This window comes from Copadichromis virginalis, linkage group LG3, assembly GCF_057382275.1.
Source record: "Copadichromis virginalis isolate Kocher_CV1m ecotype Utaka linkage group LG3, C_Virginalis_male_GT1.1, whole genome shotgun sequence".
Lineage (NCBI taxonomy): Eukaryota > Metazoa > Chordata > Actinopteri > Cichliformes > Cichlidae > Copadichromis > Copadichromis virginalis.
In genome coordinates this window covers 3,969,268-3,987,945 of record NC_140620.1, presented here as the reverse complement: position 1 = coordinate 3,987,945, position 18,678 = coordinate 3,969,268, and the positions used below count along the sequence as shown (strand labels likewise).

At 42.1% G+C, this 18,678-nt stretch overlaps 2 protein-coding genes across 3 annotated transcripts in view; one reads left to right on the top strand and one right to left on the bottom strand.

Annotated features, from left to right (window-relative positions):
* The window catches only part of LOC146712345 (protein NLRC3-like), a 113,450-nt gene that overhangs the window by 11,156 nt on the left and 83,616 nt on the right, over positions 1-18,678 (bottom strand). Inside the window, exons 2-5 of the mRNA XM_085442099.1 lie at positions 4,633-4,758; positions 4,450-4,548; positions 4,217-4,315; positions 1,900-1,978 (exon numbers count right to left, since the gene is read on the bottom strand). Coding sequence (XP_085298225.1) covers positions 1,900-1,978; positions 4,217-4,315; positions 4,450-4,548; positions 4,633-4,721 — 366 coding nt within the window. The 5' untranslated portion in view covers positions 4,722-4,758. The remainder of the gene's footprint in view (positions 1-1,899; positions 1,979-4,216; positions 4,316-4,449; positions 4,549-4,632; positions 4,759-18,678) is intronic.
* LOC146712349 (uncharacterized) lies at positions 11,112-15,677 on the top strand. 2 transcript variants are annotated; one of them, XM_085442083.1, is made up of 4 exons: positions 11,112-12,502; positions 12,588-12,695; positions 12,773-12,946; positions 13,554-15,677. In XM_085442083.1, exons 2-4 carry the CDS (start codon positions 12,645-12,647, stop codon positions 14,184-14,186), a joined length of 858 nt encoding a protein of 285 aa, XP_085298209.1. In that variant the 5' UTR covers positions 11,112-12,502; positions 12,588-12,644; the 3' UTR covers positions 14,187-15,677. The 2 variants fall into 2 exon arrangements, with proteins under 2 accessions (XP_085298209.1, XP_085298202.1); XM_085442076.1 differs by having other exon boundaries at positions 11,112-12,695.

The window sequence follows — 18,678 nt, the reverse complement described above, 5'->3', positions numbered from 1 at the left end:
GCATATCATCCGCGAACTCTTTACCAATTATAGGTTTGACTTTATCTGATTAACTGAGACTTTGTCCACAACTCCATGATCCCAAAACGTTGATGCTGTTCATATGAATGCAGCGATTTCAGTGGGAGAAACATTTCACTGGTGTTCAGAGCTGAACTACCAACAGGTTGATGATCAAAGCCAGAAACTTGGAGATGTTTCAGGTGACTGAGTTGATCGTACAGACAACTGGTCTTAAAGGTTCACTCTGTTTACGCATACAGATCAGTATTTAAGGTTTGACTCTCATCATCCACTGGGGCACAAACTGGGCGTCATCAGGACACAACAACACAGAACAAACACCATCCCCACAGACACAGCAGCCAGCGAAGCAGAAGAACTTCACATCAAGAAGGTCCTGAGTAAATGTGAACGCTGGTTTGAGGGCGGAGTCAAGGAGGCCATTTATGTGAAAAGGAAAGACCATCTCTGAATGGAGGAGGGGCCTAAGGGTACATTTGTCACCATCTTACATGCTGTGATTGCAGCCATTCCCCAGCTCTCTGTGAACTGGACTCATGACCATTGATCAACAACCATTGATCAATGGTCCTGACAATATGCGTACCAATGATCAATGAACTGACCTCCCAGCCCATTGTTCCTTCAGTGGGCTGGTTTCAGTCATACAAATGTCCTGTTTATGAGATTGAAACCTGCAGTCAGCTGAGACTGAAGAAGTCACCTGATGATGATGAAACGTTTCTCCCACTGAAAACATCCAGATGAACAGAATCAAGCTTTTTGGGATTTACGTACCTGGATGATTGAGCATCAAGACACAACTCTGTGACTTTTCTCAGATGAATAAATCCTCTCCTCCAGCTTTGTTTACATCTACCAGCCCTGTGGCGCTGCCCAGGGAAATAATCTATGTGAGAGGTGGAAAGTCATACAGGTGTCTGCTCCTGCCTTCAGTTATTTTATCTACTGTGTGTCAACTGGCTGAACCTCCTCCAACTGTCTACTGTCTCCCTAAACTCAACAATGACTTAGTGATCTATCCATTCTCTGACCAAACACATCCTGCTGCAGGAGGTTAACATAGCAGCCAATGATGATCCCACTCACTGTGAACAACACATTTGGACCTGATTTGCTGCTCTGGTTTACACGTGAACTTTGACTGCTGTCACCAAGTTGAGAGGCTCTACAGAAAAACTGGACTTGTCCATAAAAATCATAAACTACATTACAAGGACAGCATTGCTCAATCAACTCTAATTACTACTGACATGTTATCTCTTCTAACTAAGGTACAGACACTCAAACTTGCTGCTTTCAGTGAGAAGTCAAATGTCTGAATATGAGCTGGAAGCTGCTGAGAGTCCTCCCTCCTTCCCGTGGGGTTTACTTTCTCTACTACTTTCACTATAAACACGCCCCTTTCATGCACCTGCAGAGGGCCACCAGCAGATGGAGCTGTCTTAAACAAATCCACTTGGATAGTTAGCTGTAGATGATTTTCTCAGTATGATTGTAGGACTTTGAGTTATTCTTTAGATTTATTTAAACTCTTATATTGTGCACAAGTGTTGAGCGACCCATAATTTCTCTGTACTTTTCATAAGAGCAGCCAGACTTTCAGCTAGTTTTTCTTTTTTAAGAGATCAAAGATATTGAAGAAACAGTTATTCAGCTTCATTCCCACTGATCTCGACTACAAACTGTTTCACTTTGGTTTCTGTTTAAAGCCTCGATGTTTAAAACGTTTCCCTGTGATCACATTTGCACCGTCTGATTTCAAAGTTTGTTTCTTTTGGTCATTTAGTCCACAGAGTCCTTGGTGTTCTGAAAGGGACCTATAAATAAATGCATTATTATTAATAATAAAGTAGTTGTTGTACATGTACAGACCATAAATATGGAGTCCAGCTGTGTTTGATGCTGCTGGGCAGACTGACCACTGGGAACCTCTGAGCTCTGCTGCTCCACTCTGTGGAAGAACCATGAAGGATTAGATCAACACAGGATAAAGATCCAGGAGTTTCTGCTCAAATAACTTCATCTGAATCAAGTCTGTCAAGTTTTAGACTCTCAGATTCTGAAGATATATTTTCTGTTTTCTATGAACTTTCTTTCATCAGTGATGGAAGTGATGATGCTGCAGAAGCTCAGAGGAAACTTTGAGAAAACTGTGATGAACCATCAACTAATGCTCTCAGGAGGCCAAAGGTCCCTGAATGTAACTGTGCAGTAGATTCATCGAGTGTTTGAAACCTGACCACTTCCATATGTTTTCATTCTAACACAAGAATTCCTTTTCTCATTGCTTTGATTTGAGTTTTCATTTGAGTTTTCCGAGTCTCGTATTTGGAGTCGAGTCTAATCAATGATCTGACAGAAGAACATTAAAAAGGATTTACCAGTGCTGTCAAAATTAACATGTAGGGTTAGGGTTAGGGGTTCATCTGTTATCATGATTAACATGATAAAAACCTTTAACACGACACATCTGGAGAGCAGAACGACTCAAAATCCCTGAAATGTTTCTATCAACGCACTTCGAGCAGTTTGTCCGAGTAGAGTTACCTTTGCACACGTGCAGATGTGCAGCACATCTGTTAGTGACGGCAGCTGAACCAATCAGCTCAATATGGAAGATGACAAACACACACTGACCTCTCGATGGAAAGTTTGAGTATTAAAAAAATAACAAGACGGACCAGCCGACCAACATGAAGGATTCTGCACATCGTGACAGAAGGAATTTTCTTTTCACCGAAGCACTTCCAGCTTAAAATATCACAACGATGCAAAGCACTGATGACACAACTGCCAAGTGGACAAACTGCAGACCTGTTAGTGTTGTTAATAACATAGTTTTGGTTCCTCGTGTCAAAGACTTGAAGAAGAGTGACAGAGAGTGTTAGACTGCTGCAGGATCAGTGCCACCTCCACAGACCTGTGAAGAAAATGATTGTTTGACAGATGGGCTCAGATTCAGGATCAGCTGAGGAGTTTGTGGCTGACAGAATCCTGCAGGTACAGAGCAGAGCCCATCATTAGCATGCAGGACTGTCCCTGGGGGGGTCGGCTCATTCAGGAGGTTAATCAATGTTTACATGTTCAATAAACATGTTAAGTGTGTAAATTTGCCCTTTTCTCTCGAGTCTGTTTGCTCATGAAATGAACTTTGATTCGTTTACATTAAAAATGATGTTTAATGGTGATTAATCCAAATGAATCCACAGTAACCCTGTGATGAGTCTGATTAAACATTTTCATTAACAGCAGTAATATAGATTATATATTATTATATATTAGTGCACACTTAGCTTTTAGTATATATGTTTGTTACAAAGTTGTATTTACAGCAGAGAAGCTGAGTTAAAGACTGAAAACTATTCAAAGTCTCTTTGAATTGAAGCGTTTAACATTCTTTGTGTTTATTCTGCATTGACTTCATTATATGGTGTAAACGTCTGTTACAGGCTTAAATATAAAGTTGGAAAAATGTAACTGCAGCTATTGATCAAGTAATTGTGATTAATCAGGATTAATGACAGAAGATTGTGTCATTAATTAGTCATGTTTTAATCTACTGACAGCACTAGTGTTCACTCTTGTGCCTCCAACTGTTTTACGCCCTTTCAACACCTTCGTGGTCAAAAGTGTACACGCACAAAATCTACAATAAAATCCTCACGCAGCAATAGGACAGACACACAATCCATTTATCTCTGTGTCTCAAACACACACACGTGTATTCAAAGCCTCGATTTGTTCATATTTCATCTGTTGTGTTTTTATCTTCAGCGTTTTCAGTGTTGCTGCATTTACACCAAAAATGTTTCCATTGATGAATCAGATTGATTTGAATGTGTTTCATCCATACAAATCCCTCCCTGGTGGTCACATGACTCTATAACATAACAGGAGTCATGTGACAAGAGTTTCATGCTGTAAAATGTCAAAATGGTTGAATGTGGTGGAGTAAAAATGTGAGATATCAACTACTTTTCTTCAATATGAAATGTTTGCAGGGCCTGACAGGAAGTGGACGGACGCTCTGATCACTTCCTGTTTGCTGAAGTGGGTTTTCAGTTGTTTAGAAACCAAAGGCTTGTTTTAAAAGACAGTTTAAATGGGACTGAGGGAACGACGTGTTTGTAGTTTATATCCAACAACATCGAGCAGTTTAATCAAAGAGTTCATGTTGCTAACAGCTCACCTCTCTGCAGCAGACACAGGCTGGACTTTAAAATGAAGGGGAGGATCTTTAGACCGGTCACTCTGTAAGGACACAGAGCTGGGTGGTTTCTGATTGACGCTAAAAGTAAGTGAACATGAAACATGTGTCACATCCAATGTGTCCAATACATAAAAAGTATAAATAAAGTATAAATTGTTAAATAGTAAAAGCTGATTAAAATTTCAAACATTTTAATACTGACATGAACTTACTTTTCGTCAGATGACTTTTTTTGCCCTAAATTACGAAAGAAATGCTTCACCCGTTTGCTCTTAGAGGACACAGAGCTGGGTGGAGGTCCAGGCTGGTTCCTGTGAATAATGATGGAGCAGTGATGTGAGTGCTGAGCTGTGACATGGAGAAGAGTCATGGACAGTTAGAGATGGTCATCTCACCTCTGAGCTTTGGTCTGGCTCTCATGTTCCCCACACAGAGTGCTTTTAGAGGGAGGGACTCCCTCCTCTCTGTCCTCACACTGATCCATGCTGCTCAATTCACATCAGCTCACACACACTTTCTACCTGCAGAGGAAACACAAATCATTCATGTGCACATCAGCTGAAATCCTCCTTTCATCATGTGTGCTGTCCAAATATCAGCTGCTTCTTTCCTGCTTCATCTCAGTGTCAGCTGGATGCAGTCAGACAGCAGTGTGAGGCAGAGGAAGCTGCCATCAGCTGCTCTGCTATCAGGCCACTAGATGGAGCCTGAAGCACACACGATGCATTCACTGACACACACTGATTCACTGCTAATGAGAAGCTTTTTCCATCCAGTAATTCATCATCCATCAGCTCTGCTGCTGCTCTCAGTCCTGGACTCTGATCACAAACTAAAAGCAGCTTTTTAACTCGTGTCTGTAAGAACTCTTAGTGTTAGCTTAGCTTTACCTTAGTGTTAGCTTAGCGTTAGCTTAGTGTTAGCATGCTGTGTGCTAGCTTAGCGTCAGAGCTCTGCAGGTGTCTCGTGTGTAAATATTAATCACAGTGACAGTAAAGGAGGTAAAGGGCTGTGACGTCATCACGTACGCTGCGTCCTCTGTGGGCTCTGAGTGAACTCAAAGTACAAACTACAAGTACACAAACACGAACGTAGCTCAGAGTGGCGGACACACTCGGCCTCGTTGGTCCAGCTGTGAGTCCGTTACCGTGAACTATGGAGCGGCAGATTTGTGCTGAACTAAGCTGCACACAGCTGATGTTAGCCAGGAAACATTACACACTGACTTTAATGGAGAGACCGGAAATACAAACACACACAGTTTGTTGTGTGAAGAAATCAAACACGAGCTGAACAAACAGTAAAGTTCCTAAAGACAAACTGTTAAAGGAGGAAACGAAGCAAACTTACAGTTTCTTCACACACCAACAACAAGCTCCACTCCACACCTGGACACTAAACACGGACACACAGGTGAGCTGCTTCCTGGAAGGAGGCGGGGCTCCACCTGAAACTCAGCACAGGTGGGAGGGGCTCAGCTCTGTGTGTGCTGATGTGTTAACTTTAAAAATATGCCGTCTGACTGCTCAGACTGAGTCAGAGTAAAGTTCACATGCTGACGTGTGGAGACATGAAACCTTGTTGTAGCTGCAGGTGTGAACACACTGATCCCAGATCAGCTCTGCTGTATTTGTAACATGAACATTTCTGCTGCAAAGCTTCAAATGTTCAGCATGTTTCTCTGTTTCCAGTCTATAGATCCAGTCACACTTTCTACCTTCACCTGTGCAGTAAAGACTGAGAGCAGAGCTGAAAGCAAGCGTCCAATCAGTGAGCAGCATCAACACCTGAGCTTCATTCAGACTCTGTTATTGAAGATGTTGTTGGTACAAAGTTCATCTGCTGCTCACATGAATCCATGAAAGATTTATTTCACTGATGTTTCTTCAAAGCTCATTTCAACCTGTTGAAGTCATGAATGAAAGTGCAGACTGAGAGTGGATCACATGATGTTTGAGGTGTGTCATGTGACATGTTCAGTATTGTCACACATGTCTAGATTGTCCCTGATATCATAACTGCTCAAACACTGATGATTATATTTGAAGAATTATTCCTGATGGCAGCAAAGTTTGAATGGAGCTCTCTGTCTGTGCTGATTTGTCGCCCTCTGGAGGTCAAAGCACAAACTGCATGATGTCACTGTAACCACCACAGAGACAGGAAGTGTTTTTATGACTGAAACACTGAAATGATGCTAACGGCTGTCGTTAGGCTCACTGACAGCAGTGCTGATGTGTTCATGTCAAACACTGGCTCAGGTCAGACTCCTTCATCCTTCTCCAGCGTGAGGCCGCCCTCAGACCCACAGGAGCCCTGACCTTTGACCTCCTGACCCTAACCATTTTAGTCTTGTTGCATCTTTAAATGCAAATCCATCCAAACTGTAGCCGAGCAAAAGAAGCTGGAAGTTGTTCTATGAATGATGTTGTCGAAGGAGCTTGGAAAGAAAAGCGTCTGGACTTCTTTAAGTTGCTTGAAGAGGGACATGGACGTCTTAACGCCCACTCACATCCTGGGACATTTGATCACAGGAAATCACATGATAGCGTGGGGCTAGATCTCACAATGGGTTCACCCAAAACCTTGGCTGATTGAGACCCACACCCGTTTTCACGGAGGAGGAGGAGTTTCACATCCTGAACATGTGACAGCCTGGTTTAAAGGGACCAAAAGTAACTGGACACCTGATTCAGTTCAGGTTTATTCATCCGCTCCAAACCACAGCAGCAGTCACCTCCAGGGAACCAGCTGATCCATGTAACTGGGGACAGACCACAGCCCAGAGCACTGGTTCATGATGTGTTTGTGGACTGTAGGTTGTTTGGATAGAGATGAGATGTACTCAGCAGTCTGTCTCTAATGTTTAATGAAATGTTCTGAAGATGATAATAACTTGTGATTTTCTTTTGAATGAATCTTTAATCGTGTTGTAGGGCCTCTGACTCTCATGAAGATTTTCACATCAATGTGCTTTTCACAAAGATATTAACAATGAAAATGACGTGCAGCCCTGAACTACTCATGCGTTAACTCAGCGGTTCCCAACCCCCGGGTCACGGACCGGTCCGTGAGTCGTTTGGTACCGGGCCGTGAGAGTCGAGGCTCGGTGTGAAATTGATGGTTGATAGGTTTGTAGCATAAACCTGTTCGCTGGATCGTTCAATCCAGCTACACAGCAAAGCAAGACACGAGTAGTTCTTTATGTTTCTCGTGCACGGGAGAGACCTGGACCAATGCCGTTCCTTCGCTTGACCACAGTCGCTCTCGTCCGTTCCCTCGTAACACTGCTCTTTTATTGAGGTTACATGAACATACATAGGTTCATTAACATACACGTGAACAAAGGTACCAGTCTGTATGTTATGTAGGAGTGTGTGTGTGTGTGTGTGTGTGTGTGTGTGTGTGTGTGTGTGTGTGTGTGTGTGTGTGTGTGTGTGTGTGTGTGTGTGTGGAGTCAGAGTGTGACCCCATAAACGACTTCCCTAAACCTGCTGGTCTGGAAGTCCAGCAGTTCATCTAAACAAAAGGCACTTAGACTAAAACAGACATCCTACCACAAAACAATAAGAAGGTAGCACCTCTCCCATGATCCCAGGACGTGGGTGTGAATGCCAGAACACTCTGGAGTCACACAAAGTCTTTAAAGACTACTATCATTACACAATTGGTTCTACACCTCTGAGCATATATGGTTAGATATTCCCCAATAACAATGACAATGATAAAATATAAATCCAACAATGGTTTTCAGGGTTTTTATCGTTAACTTCGTTTCCCTGGGTCTTTCCCGTGTTGTAGTCGTGTGTCTTATTTTGAAAGAAATGTTTACGCGTTACCATAGCGACCAGAGAGCATTAAGGGTGCAGACAGGTGCATCCAACAACATTTTATTTTCCCTTATTTGATTTATGGACCTAACTGTATGAACTGGACTTTGGCTTTAATGCTGCTCCTCTTCATCATTGCTGTGTTGCATTTCCATCATTCTGCTGCTGGATTCACTGCAGGCTTTAACAAACACTCCTTTGGGTCCAGGCCCAGCCACGTGTTTGTAAGCTGCTGTGCTCCTCACAAATAAAGCCTGAAGCAGCTCAGACTGTTAGAAGCAGCACTGAGCCCTGTTACAGTTATAGTGTTAGAGCAGCGGCTGCAGCCTACAGCATTTAAACTAGCTGACAGTAAACACATCAGTCCAGATGTTACCACATTACTTTGTGATGCTGAGAGTTAAAGGAGACTGGCTGATTAAAATCCCATTCCTTACATCACCGTCCTCTGCTCTGACTGCTTTCATTTAATCACAATCAGAAGACTTTTTTGATCCCCAGGGGAAATTATTTAGGTTACAGTGCTGCAGCACAAACAGGAACAAAGACACAACACACTAAGTAAGAAATAGCACAACATACACAATATATACATGCATACATATGAGTCACTTATAAGTAACATGTGAGTGCTGGGGTCTATGACAGCAGGCAGGTCTGTATTTATGTCCAGGCTGACATGAACAGCTAGTAGTTCAGGGTTCAACACTCAGGAAAGTGTGTGACCTTCCACACTGACAGAAGATGCTAAACATGACTTTAAACTGTTGTTTGTTAAAGCCTCACAGATCTGAGAGCAGGGCTCAGTGGGTACATGAGCCTTTATACATGAAGGCTTTCTGTTTCCAGGAGAGGAAACATGTGATCCAGCTGTGTTTGGTCACATGGATCTGCTCTGCATGGATCACCTGACTAAAACATGTTGTTATTATTGTTCTTACAGTCTTAAATCGGTACATCAGGTGGGTCACATGACACCCGGGGGTGACAGCAACATCTTTCCTCTTTAGAAAGCTGCTCTCTGTCCCAGGAGCTGTTGTCACAGTAACAGCAGGAACAGGAAGTCACATGCTCTCTGCTCTGTGATTGGCTGCTTCTTATCTCAGCTTCCTGCAGAGGGTGGGGTCTGCTGATAACGCACACCAACAGAAGTGTGACTTTCACTTCCTGTTTATTGCTGTTGTTCTTGAAGCTCTCAGGCGATGCTGCAGCGCCCCCTGCTGACACAAACTCCTCCCTCTGTCTCAGAGGTCACAGGTCAGCCTGCTGCAGAGGGTCTGCCTGTTCATGGACTTCCTGTTACAGAGACGGGTCTCAGTGTCAACACTGGTTTCTGATTGGACGGTGTGGAAACCCAGCTTCCTCCAGCCGAGTGATGTGTGGATTCATCACTCTCTGTGGATCAGTGTAAGTCTGTGTGTGGGTCAGCTGCAGGACTTGTTTGACCTTTGACCCTGGCAGACAGAGCTGGTTACTGCTGTGTGACTCCTGCCGTCGCTCCACTTTAAATTTTACTTAAAATAAGTCCTGACATGGCCCCGCCCCCTCTGACCTGCTGCTCCTGGATGTGCTGAGGACACAGCGGAGGCTCAGAGGGGGCGGGGCTTTTCCCGTGGCGGTAACCAAACTGCATTAGGTCACTGCACTGCCAGTGTTTAACCACACCTCTTCTGACTGACCTTTGACCTCTGACATGTTGATTCGATCCTTATTTAATGACGTCTTTTATCTAGTGATTTAATTCTGTGTATTTATATATGATGGTGTTCCTGAGTTCAGCCTCAGCTGATATCCACAGACGCTCCTATTGGCTGGTTTTAAAAACACATTTTTCCATTAAAGAGACTCTTTTAAAAACACGTCTGCCTGAAATTCACATTTCATTTATTTTGGGGGATTTTAACAGAGAGATAGAACTTTATGAATCCCTCATGTTTATCCTCCAGGAAATCCAGTTTGTAGCAGCAGAACACCGACAAATCTTTACACAGCACAGAATTAGGATATCAAATAAAGGGGAATAAGAGAATATGAATATAAGCATAAATATGTACATATATACACAGACCTCACACAGAGACAGCAGCTACACTGTGTGTGGATGTGATCCACAGTCACAGCTGTGGGTTTCAGTCAGTGTGTCTCTAACTTCATGGTCACATTTCAAAGCTTATTGGAGCCAGAAGATGTTCAAGTAAAAGATTTATTGCTGTACTCGTCTACCAGGATAACAGGAGGTTCATAAAGCTGTGTCATACTTCAGCTTTACATCATGCAGTAGTAGTTTATTAAACCCCCCAAAATATGACTATCCAGAGTTGGGACCAGGAAGCAGAGTTGCAGTCTTACACGCCTCTCTGCAGCTTCTCTCCTCCTGCTACCCCCCCAAAAACCCATCTCCATAGAGACTGTGTCAGCTTCCAAACAGACAAAAAACTAAAAACCAGCAACAAACAACTTAAACATAAACAATCACAAAGAAAGAACAATACAGTATCCACATCTGAACCAAAGAGTAAAACTGTCATGACCCTGTGCCTTCTCGGCTGACTCTGTATGGCTACAAGTGTTTTTGTTGTGCTGCATCTCTCTCTCTCCCCTGCACTGCGCTCTACCGGGGCGGAGTCATGACGGCTCCAGCCCCTGGCTCGGACACCTGCAAGCAATCATCTCACTCACTTCTTAAGGCGGCTGCTGAGAGTGCTTCCTCGCTGGATTATTGTGTAACACTCGTCAGTGTCATCACTTATCTGAGCCGTTTTTCGAGTTTCTGTCGTGCCACTACTCACCTGCCTTTCCTCTCTGTGCCAGGATTCTCGCCAGCCTGAGGACCGCCGTTGGTGAGCTAAAGCCGGAGTCCGAGCTACCTGAGCTTCAGTGGATGTTGTACATAGCCCTCTTCTTCCCGTGCCTGTGCTTCCCGGAGACCCTCTTCCTGTGCCCCCTCACCTGTATATATTCGCACCTGGTGTCTGTGTGTGTCAATAAATCACGAACTTAAGTGACGGTCTGCCTCCGAGTCCCTCCTGAGCCTGACAAAAACAGTGAAATGTGGATTATTAAACATTAGGTCTCTCTCCTCCAAGTCTCTGTTAGTACATGTTAGTAAAAACATTTCTGCATTTTACCCATATTTTATTTTTAACTCAAAATCAAAGATTCCAGATTCTCCTACATGTTGGTTTTGAATCAGATAGGACGACAGATTTCAGGTGGCCCTGTGTCTTTCTCTATTACATTTGCCACTGTGTAACTCAAAGTTATTTAAGGACTAGTTTATTTCAATGGATGAATTTACTGACTGACGCGCAGAAGAAATAGTTCTTTATGGAGCCTAGATGGTGTGAATGATGAGACCAAAGACTGCAATATCTTGTACCAAAAATATATTGAATAAATGGAGGAAAGGGGAAATGGAACAAAATAATTAACACAACACACAACATAAATGCCCACAATTAAATAATAAATCAATGCTGTGATCTTTCTGTGCAAAAGTCCTTTTTGGTCCTCTTCTTTTTAAAGTTCACTTTTAAGGTATTCCTCCTTAGAGTCCAGCTTCATACAAATGGGGAAATATGTCCGTAATCCAAAGACGGCTAAGTGGGGGAAAGAGGGGAAACAAAGAATGGTCCTACCGGCTCGCCACTTCAATATGAAGAAGATTAATTCAAAGGGAGGGAACAAAACCTGACCTGTAGGTCAGAAAAACGTCCATTAGCACATCAAGTTCGATTCAGTTTACCGGTAAACAAATATATTTTTCTGCAAGCCTATGTAACAATGCAAATCATCATCAACCAATGTACAACAGTTACATTATTAATTATCTTGGCTACGTAGCTTAATCTATACATTCCAGTAGCGTTCGCTACAAACAATACAAAAACAACAATAAAGGAAAACAGCTGTCTAACAGACAGCATAGCCGAATTCAAGGCAACACATAACAATAATCATTCAATCGCACTTTGTTTCAAAGTAAGCCCATTAAAATGCTTAAGTAAATAAAAGTGTTCAAAAACAGCGGTTTTTGAGCCGGAGTTCTGCTCGCGGTGGGAACGCCGCCGCAAAAAGCCACTTTTTAATCGCGAAAACGATCGGCTGGTTACTGACAACCAAAAGGTTGTTTTTGGTAGATATTAAAGATCATGGGTGGGCGGGGCAAATGGAGCAGTTTTCTACAGTCGAGTAAAATTCCAGGAAAGAGCTGGGTGTGGCTTTCCTTTAAATCACATGATCAACAGCTTTAAGATGGAGGCAACTCGCTCAGTGTTTCCTGTTTCATTCTTAGACTGTGGCGATGGTAAGTAGCAGCTTTTCACTTGTTACCTGGCATCTTTTCAGCCACCAATGATAGTCATTGTATGTTATCAACATTTCACTAACTATGTTTTCTCTCATGTTTAAAATAGGCCGACCAAGAGCAAAATAGGTATGTCTGCAGACTCTGCTGTAGCCAAAGTTATCAGATCTCCTGTGTCTTTAAATCCCTAACTGCTCGATCATTATCATTTTAGAAGACAACAATTTCTCAAAGGAGGTTCAAAACTAATGCCTACAAGATTACCAAGAGGATGGTTCGGGGCTCTTACATGACTCCGGGAAGTCAACACTTGGTGGATGAGGTGTGTTACCTTTGACACTTTTAAGACAGTCCTGTTTATCACTACTAACAATAAGCAAATATGTTTTCACTCAACAGATCCTTCACAGCATGTTGTTTCTGGGCAAAATCAACAACATCCCCTTTTCTCCAGAAGAAATCTTCCCTAATCCTTTTGTGTTGGGTTCTTTAATGAGAAGATATCCCAGGCCTTTAAAGTTGTATTCGACTCAGCTTCCCAGGCGAAGTCCCTTCTCCTGTGTGCTCGACATGGTAAGATAACTCTTCTCACATTTTCAGTCAATCTGACAAACTTCCAGTTTTTAGGAAAGTATAATGCAAAGTGCTTTTTTACTGAGAAATCCAAAGAAAATCCATACTGTACCTTATACTTCAACATATGCTTCTAGCTATACTTCTCCACCAAACACAGAGACTGCAGGAGAGCTGGAGACTTGCTTCAGAATTTGTTAGTTCTAAATAATGTCTAACAGACTCATTATTGGAGATGCTTACAGTCTTCAAGGCGTATATGATGCTGTCACTGTGTAGCTGCTGGATCTGTTAAGTCAGCTCAAAGACTCTAAATTCAGCGTGTTTTGACAGCCCGGCATAGCAAAATAGAAAAAAAAAGGTCAATTAGCAAATTTAATTATAAATTAGTGAGAACAAAGATGGATTTTTGCTTATTGATTTAAAATTAAATAGATTTTTGTGACTTGTTTCACCCCCTATCTTAAAATGTCTAAACCAAAAGCATCCAATGGTCCTGCATAGTTAAATAAGTCAAGCAGCGAAACAAACATGTTGATCAACTTTCTATGAAAAACAACTATATAATCAGGTGCAACACTTTGACCAGATCTGTAACTGTTTTCAGATCGTCCTGCAAAATAACTCAGAGAATGAAGAGCAAATAAAGCAGAGTCTGCAAGATCTCCTCACAGACTTGGACTTAGAAGAGAATAATAAAAAAACAGCTTTCGTCTCGTCCACCATCTGCATTTCTCAAAAATCCCAAACCAACAAATCAGAAAGGTACTGCGGAGTCTCCATGTCCACCAAAGGTCCTAACGCTGGGAAAATTATGATTGCTGCCTCCTGTCTTAGCAAATGGCATAAATATGTATCTGGTGCGGTGATGACCTATTATCCAAACACAGTCCAGAAAGATTACTTTGATGGAACAATTGAAGTACCTGGAAATATCAGGTGTGAGGCTTTTTGTCTCCGTGATGGTGCCAGAATGAAGCCTTGCAGATCATGTAAGAATTTGTTTGGCTTGAACACAGAAGACCTCAGAGAGTGGCCATATGGTAACTGTGCTGAAGCTGAGAGCCTGAGCAATTTGCTTGAAAATGAGAGAGAAGTTGAAACGCATGTGGATGAATACTCAGCTGAAAAGGACAACAGGCAGAGAGCTGAGGATGAGGTTGGTAGGGTTCTTAGAACTGTGTTGCAAAGGATTCGGTTTAACTGGACAGGTGAATTTTACAACCCAGAACAAGAGTGAGATTTCATGAAATCATTTGCATTCATCATTCTGATAAATCAAAGATTCTCTGCTCTGACAGCATCTGTGTGGATTTTCTGTAATCACAGAGACGTGTATAAGCATGTTTACTTTCCATCTCCATGTAATTGTCACATTTAATAATTAAAACTGGCTTCTATGGGTTTTTGTTTGTTTGCTTACATATCTAGTGTTTAATGCAATGTGAAGCATTATCAGACAGCATTTATTGGGAAGAATCCCATTTTTATACTGGTCTGTACCCAGGGTACACAGAAAATAAAAACACATGTTTTCTTATTATGATCCCAACTATAATTTACTTAAGCAAAAGCACTACATGTGTAGTTATAATATTTATAGCAGTTACTGTTGAGCTTTAAATTTATCATCTTAAATGTTTCTATGCTGATTATATTGCTTTATATAAGAAAGGCCTAACTCTGAGTACACTCTGTGCCAAAAAGTGCTGACAGGAAACTGCATGCTTTTGCAGAAACGTGCTTTTGCAGCTAGAAAGTGAAGCTGATATATATCAGTTTTAATTAGTTTTTACCAACTGCTTGCTAGGGCAATCCCACGAGTTTGGTGTTTTTGTATTGAACATGATTCCAAGTGCTTTCTATAACACATAGCAGAGGTGCCACAACAAAGACTGAGAAGAGGACAGGAAGAGACAGTGAAAGAGATGCACTCCTTCGCCATTCATGTTAAAGCGTTGCATAGCTTTAATTTTAGAGAGTGTTGCATAACTTTAGTCATTTTTCTACCACAGGTGAAGCCAAGAATTGTGAAGCTCTCTTTTGGCCAAATACCAGAATCTGTAAGAAGAAGAAAAAACAAACAATCAAATAGGTCATTATTAAGAGGACAACAATCTCTTGATGATTATCCACAGTGTCTTTGATAACTCTGAGATACAAACTGTCAAGGATATACACATCCCAGCAAACAATAGCTGTGTTTGACTAAAGCGATTAATAACAAGGACAGAGCTACAATCACTACAGTCAAACATAAAGGGCTTAATCCTGAATCCAAGTCTGAGCTGTGATGCCGTTGGTGCTGAAAGCTGCTCAGATCCTGAAGCTGCACGTTTTGTCTCTCTCTAACCAAACCAGCAGCAAAAGAAGACACATTTCGCTTGACATAAACATTGTCATGAATTCCCTCTTACTTTTGCTGGTTTGCTTCCACCACCATTAAAACACACACAGAAAAACAACACAGCACAGCTCTCTGCCTCTCTCAGTGTACTTTAAGAACACCGTTTCCCATCTCAAATCTCTGTTTTTGGCATTATTCGCTTGCTTGTTATGAAGCAGTCTACCGTTGTTTACAGCCATTTTTTTTTAATGACTTCCGACAAGACAGCCTCATTTCTGCTGTTCAATACCAAATTTTATTTATTTTTTTCAAATTAAGTGAAACTGCAAAATGCTCTGCTGTGTCTCTATTAAAACCTCTTATTAAAACCTCTGAATCACTTCAGCAGCATCAGCCAATGTACATTTGTTGAGTCGTGGTTCTCGTCTGCTTTTGTTCTACTGCAGAATAATATTTTTAAGGTTATCTACTGTAAAAAGCTAGGCCAGGAAAATCTGCTTCATGGTTTTGTGTTTTATCCTCAGTTACTTTGTCACAAAAGCATCTGCTGTGATGCTCACACCTCTGATGAAGTTTCACAAGTGTCAGTACTGATAAATGATCAGAATTATAATGTTTCTGACTCTCTGAGTAAGAATTAAATGGAATCTAATTGGGACCTTGTGAATTGGAATTGAACAGGTTCTAGAAATCAGTGATGATACTCAGCTCCAATACCCACCTATGATATTAGGCTGACGAACGCTGACTGGGTTTCATTTACCAGCTTTTTATGTTCTTCCTGCAGTTTCCTCCCCACATCACTCATCTTAACCTTTTTCCAGTCCTCCTCAGTCTAAACAGAACACACAACAATACAAAGAAAAGCTCAGGTGATTGATCTCTAACACTAGGCATCCCCAGTCTTATTCTTAGCAGTCTAACTTCTCACCATATCTTTGAAGGCCTCTCCATTGTAGTAGCGCTTGGATGCTGGATACTCTATCGTTTTGTCACATAGTTCCAGGAAACTGGAAGCCACCAGATGCAGCTCCTCTCCGTCATAGCCGTACAGCTTTTTGTCCTCACGCGTCATCAGCACAAGCTCGTCACATGGACATGAGGTGCCCTTTACCACACCAATAACCTGCATTTTTACAATCTCGGGAAGGTAGAATTTTCCCCAGGCATTAACTTCATCCCCGTTGTATTTGGTGTTCTCAAGCTCTTCTATCCACAGGTCAGCACCACTTGGCTTCTTCAGGTGAACGCACATGCTTTTGTTTTTGGAAACAAAATCTTTCACCCATTTCAGGTACTTTTCACCTGGAAAGAAGCAGACAAGGAAATATGGATGAATGTAGAAGTGTTGGAAAAGACAAATAGCAAGGTTATCCTACAGCAGTTTGTGAAAATGTTGTATCTTGAAATAAGCAGGCAAAATGAGGATCTCACTTATCTCATATGTTCTGACTACCGACTTTCTTCAGTTAAAGGACAAAAAAAGGGCACACTGGAGGCTGACAGCGTGTGCAATGGTGGGAATCATTTTGCAGAACTCACTAAAGTTTGTTTCTCCTGGAACAAGCTTTTTACACTTCGGCAAATGAAAATACTGTGTTAAACTAAAAAAGAGCACCAGACCAAGGTCTACAGTACTAACAGAAAAGCATGCCGTTACCTGTTGCCTGTCGACACAGCTGCTGACCTTCCTCACCAAAAAAAAAAAGAGGATCCCTGAAAGGAATAGAAAGGTTATGTTAAAATGAATGACTGTCACGGTGATCATGGGAAGCTCCGAAATATCACAACAATAGCTACGAAATCACAAAATGCAGTGTGATGTCTGTAAGCACCAAACATGACATCTCTGCAAATTCATCTTGAAACATGTAGGTACCTCACACGTACAGCTGCAGCCATCTCAGCCATTTATCACTGTGGCTGCCAAGTGGCTGCCACTTCACAAGCGCATGGCACAACATAGAAGAGCCACCTCCACAGGACAAGACTCAGCAGTCCATCTGCATCTTAAGGATAAAGGACACTCTTTCGAGGATGCTAATGTTCACATTTTGGACAGAGAGGACAGATGGTTTGAAAGAGGAGTGAAAGAAGCATCTATGTCCACTGTGAGCGACCATCTTTGAACAGAGGCGGGGTTTACGACACCAACTCTCTGCCATCTATAATCCAGTTTTGAGATCCTTCCCAGACGCCTTAACGCCCACTCACATCCTGGGCCATCTGACCTCAGGAATTCACATGATAAGGTGGGGCCAGGTTTCACAATGAACTCACCCGAAACTCTGGCTGATTGGGACCCACACCCAGTTTCCCACCTTGGCTCAGGTGATTAGAGGATCATCAGGGGGTCCTTTTGTCCCTCTTTGGGGGGTCACTCCCACTAGGTTTATATCTGGGACTCTCCACCATTTGACCTTAGAACTGAAGAAGCTTCTCAGATGAGAGGTGAAACGTCTTCAAGTAACTTAAAGAAGTCCAGACGCTTTTCTTTGCAAGCTCCTTTGACTACGATGACCTGGATGACTGAGAACCTTCACAGACATAAGGTGAATGTGACAAACAAAGCGCCTTCTTGTTCTCTGTGATAATGTAAAGTTATTAATGAAAAAACAAACGAGTAAAAAACGGACTGGAAACATGTCTTCAATCAAAACTCGACAAAAACAACGAAACAGCCTCACTTCTCTGCGACGCTCCCTAAAAATGACGTTACGTGTTACGTACCAGAGATTTCTATACAGCCCTTTATCAAGCCGAGAGAAAGTGACGCAAAACCCTCCAACTAATAACGACTAGCAGAGAGGCTCAGCTGAGTGTAGTTACCTGGTTTGCAGACGCATACAGACGTTTCCTGTCCTCTCGGACGCAGCTGTGATAGAACATGTGGTGCATTACCGCCACCAACTGGCTTGGAGTGAGGACCGGAAATCGCTCATGCCAAATCAAAAAAAAAAAAACATAAAGAAAGATTAAGTGAAGAGATAAATGAATACATTAAATCAAGAAGAAAAAAACCCACCACCGGACATATACATCCTCATATCCTTCTGTACAAATGAGTTTGTTTTAGAAACTGAAAAAAGCCACAAAACCTTCACATCTAGAAATCCTTTGCAGTAAAACTTGTTTTTTGGCAGGTTCCACAGGTTTTGAATCAGTTTTCTTCTTTATTCCTGATAATTTTGACAATGAAAAAGAACATGTTCTATAGGGCTTTGGAGTTGACGTCACGCCGCAATGCATTGTGGGAGCGCGGCACCATTTTCGAGGTCTACGAATCAAAACAAACACACTGTGTTGGAACGACGATTACAAGATGCTTAAAAGCAGCTCAAAAGAGAATGGACTGTATAGAGACCGATTGCGTCCAGAGGCGAAG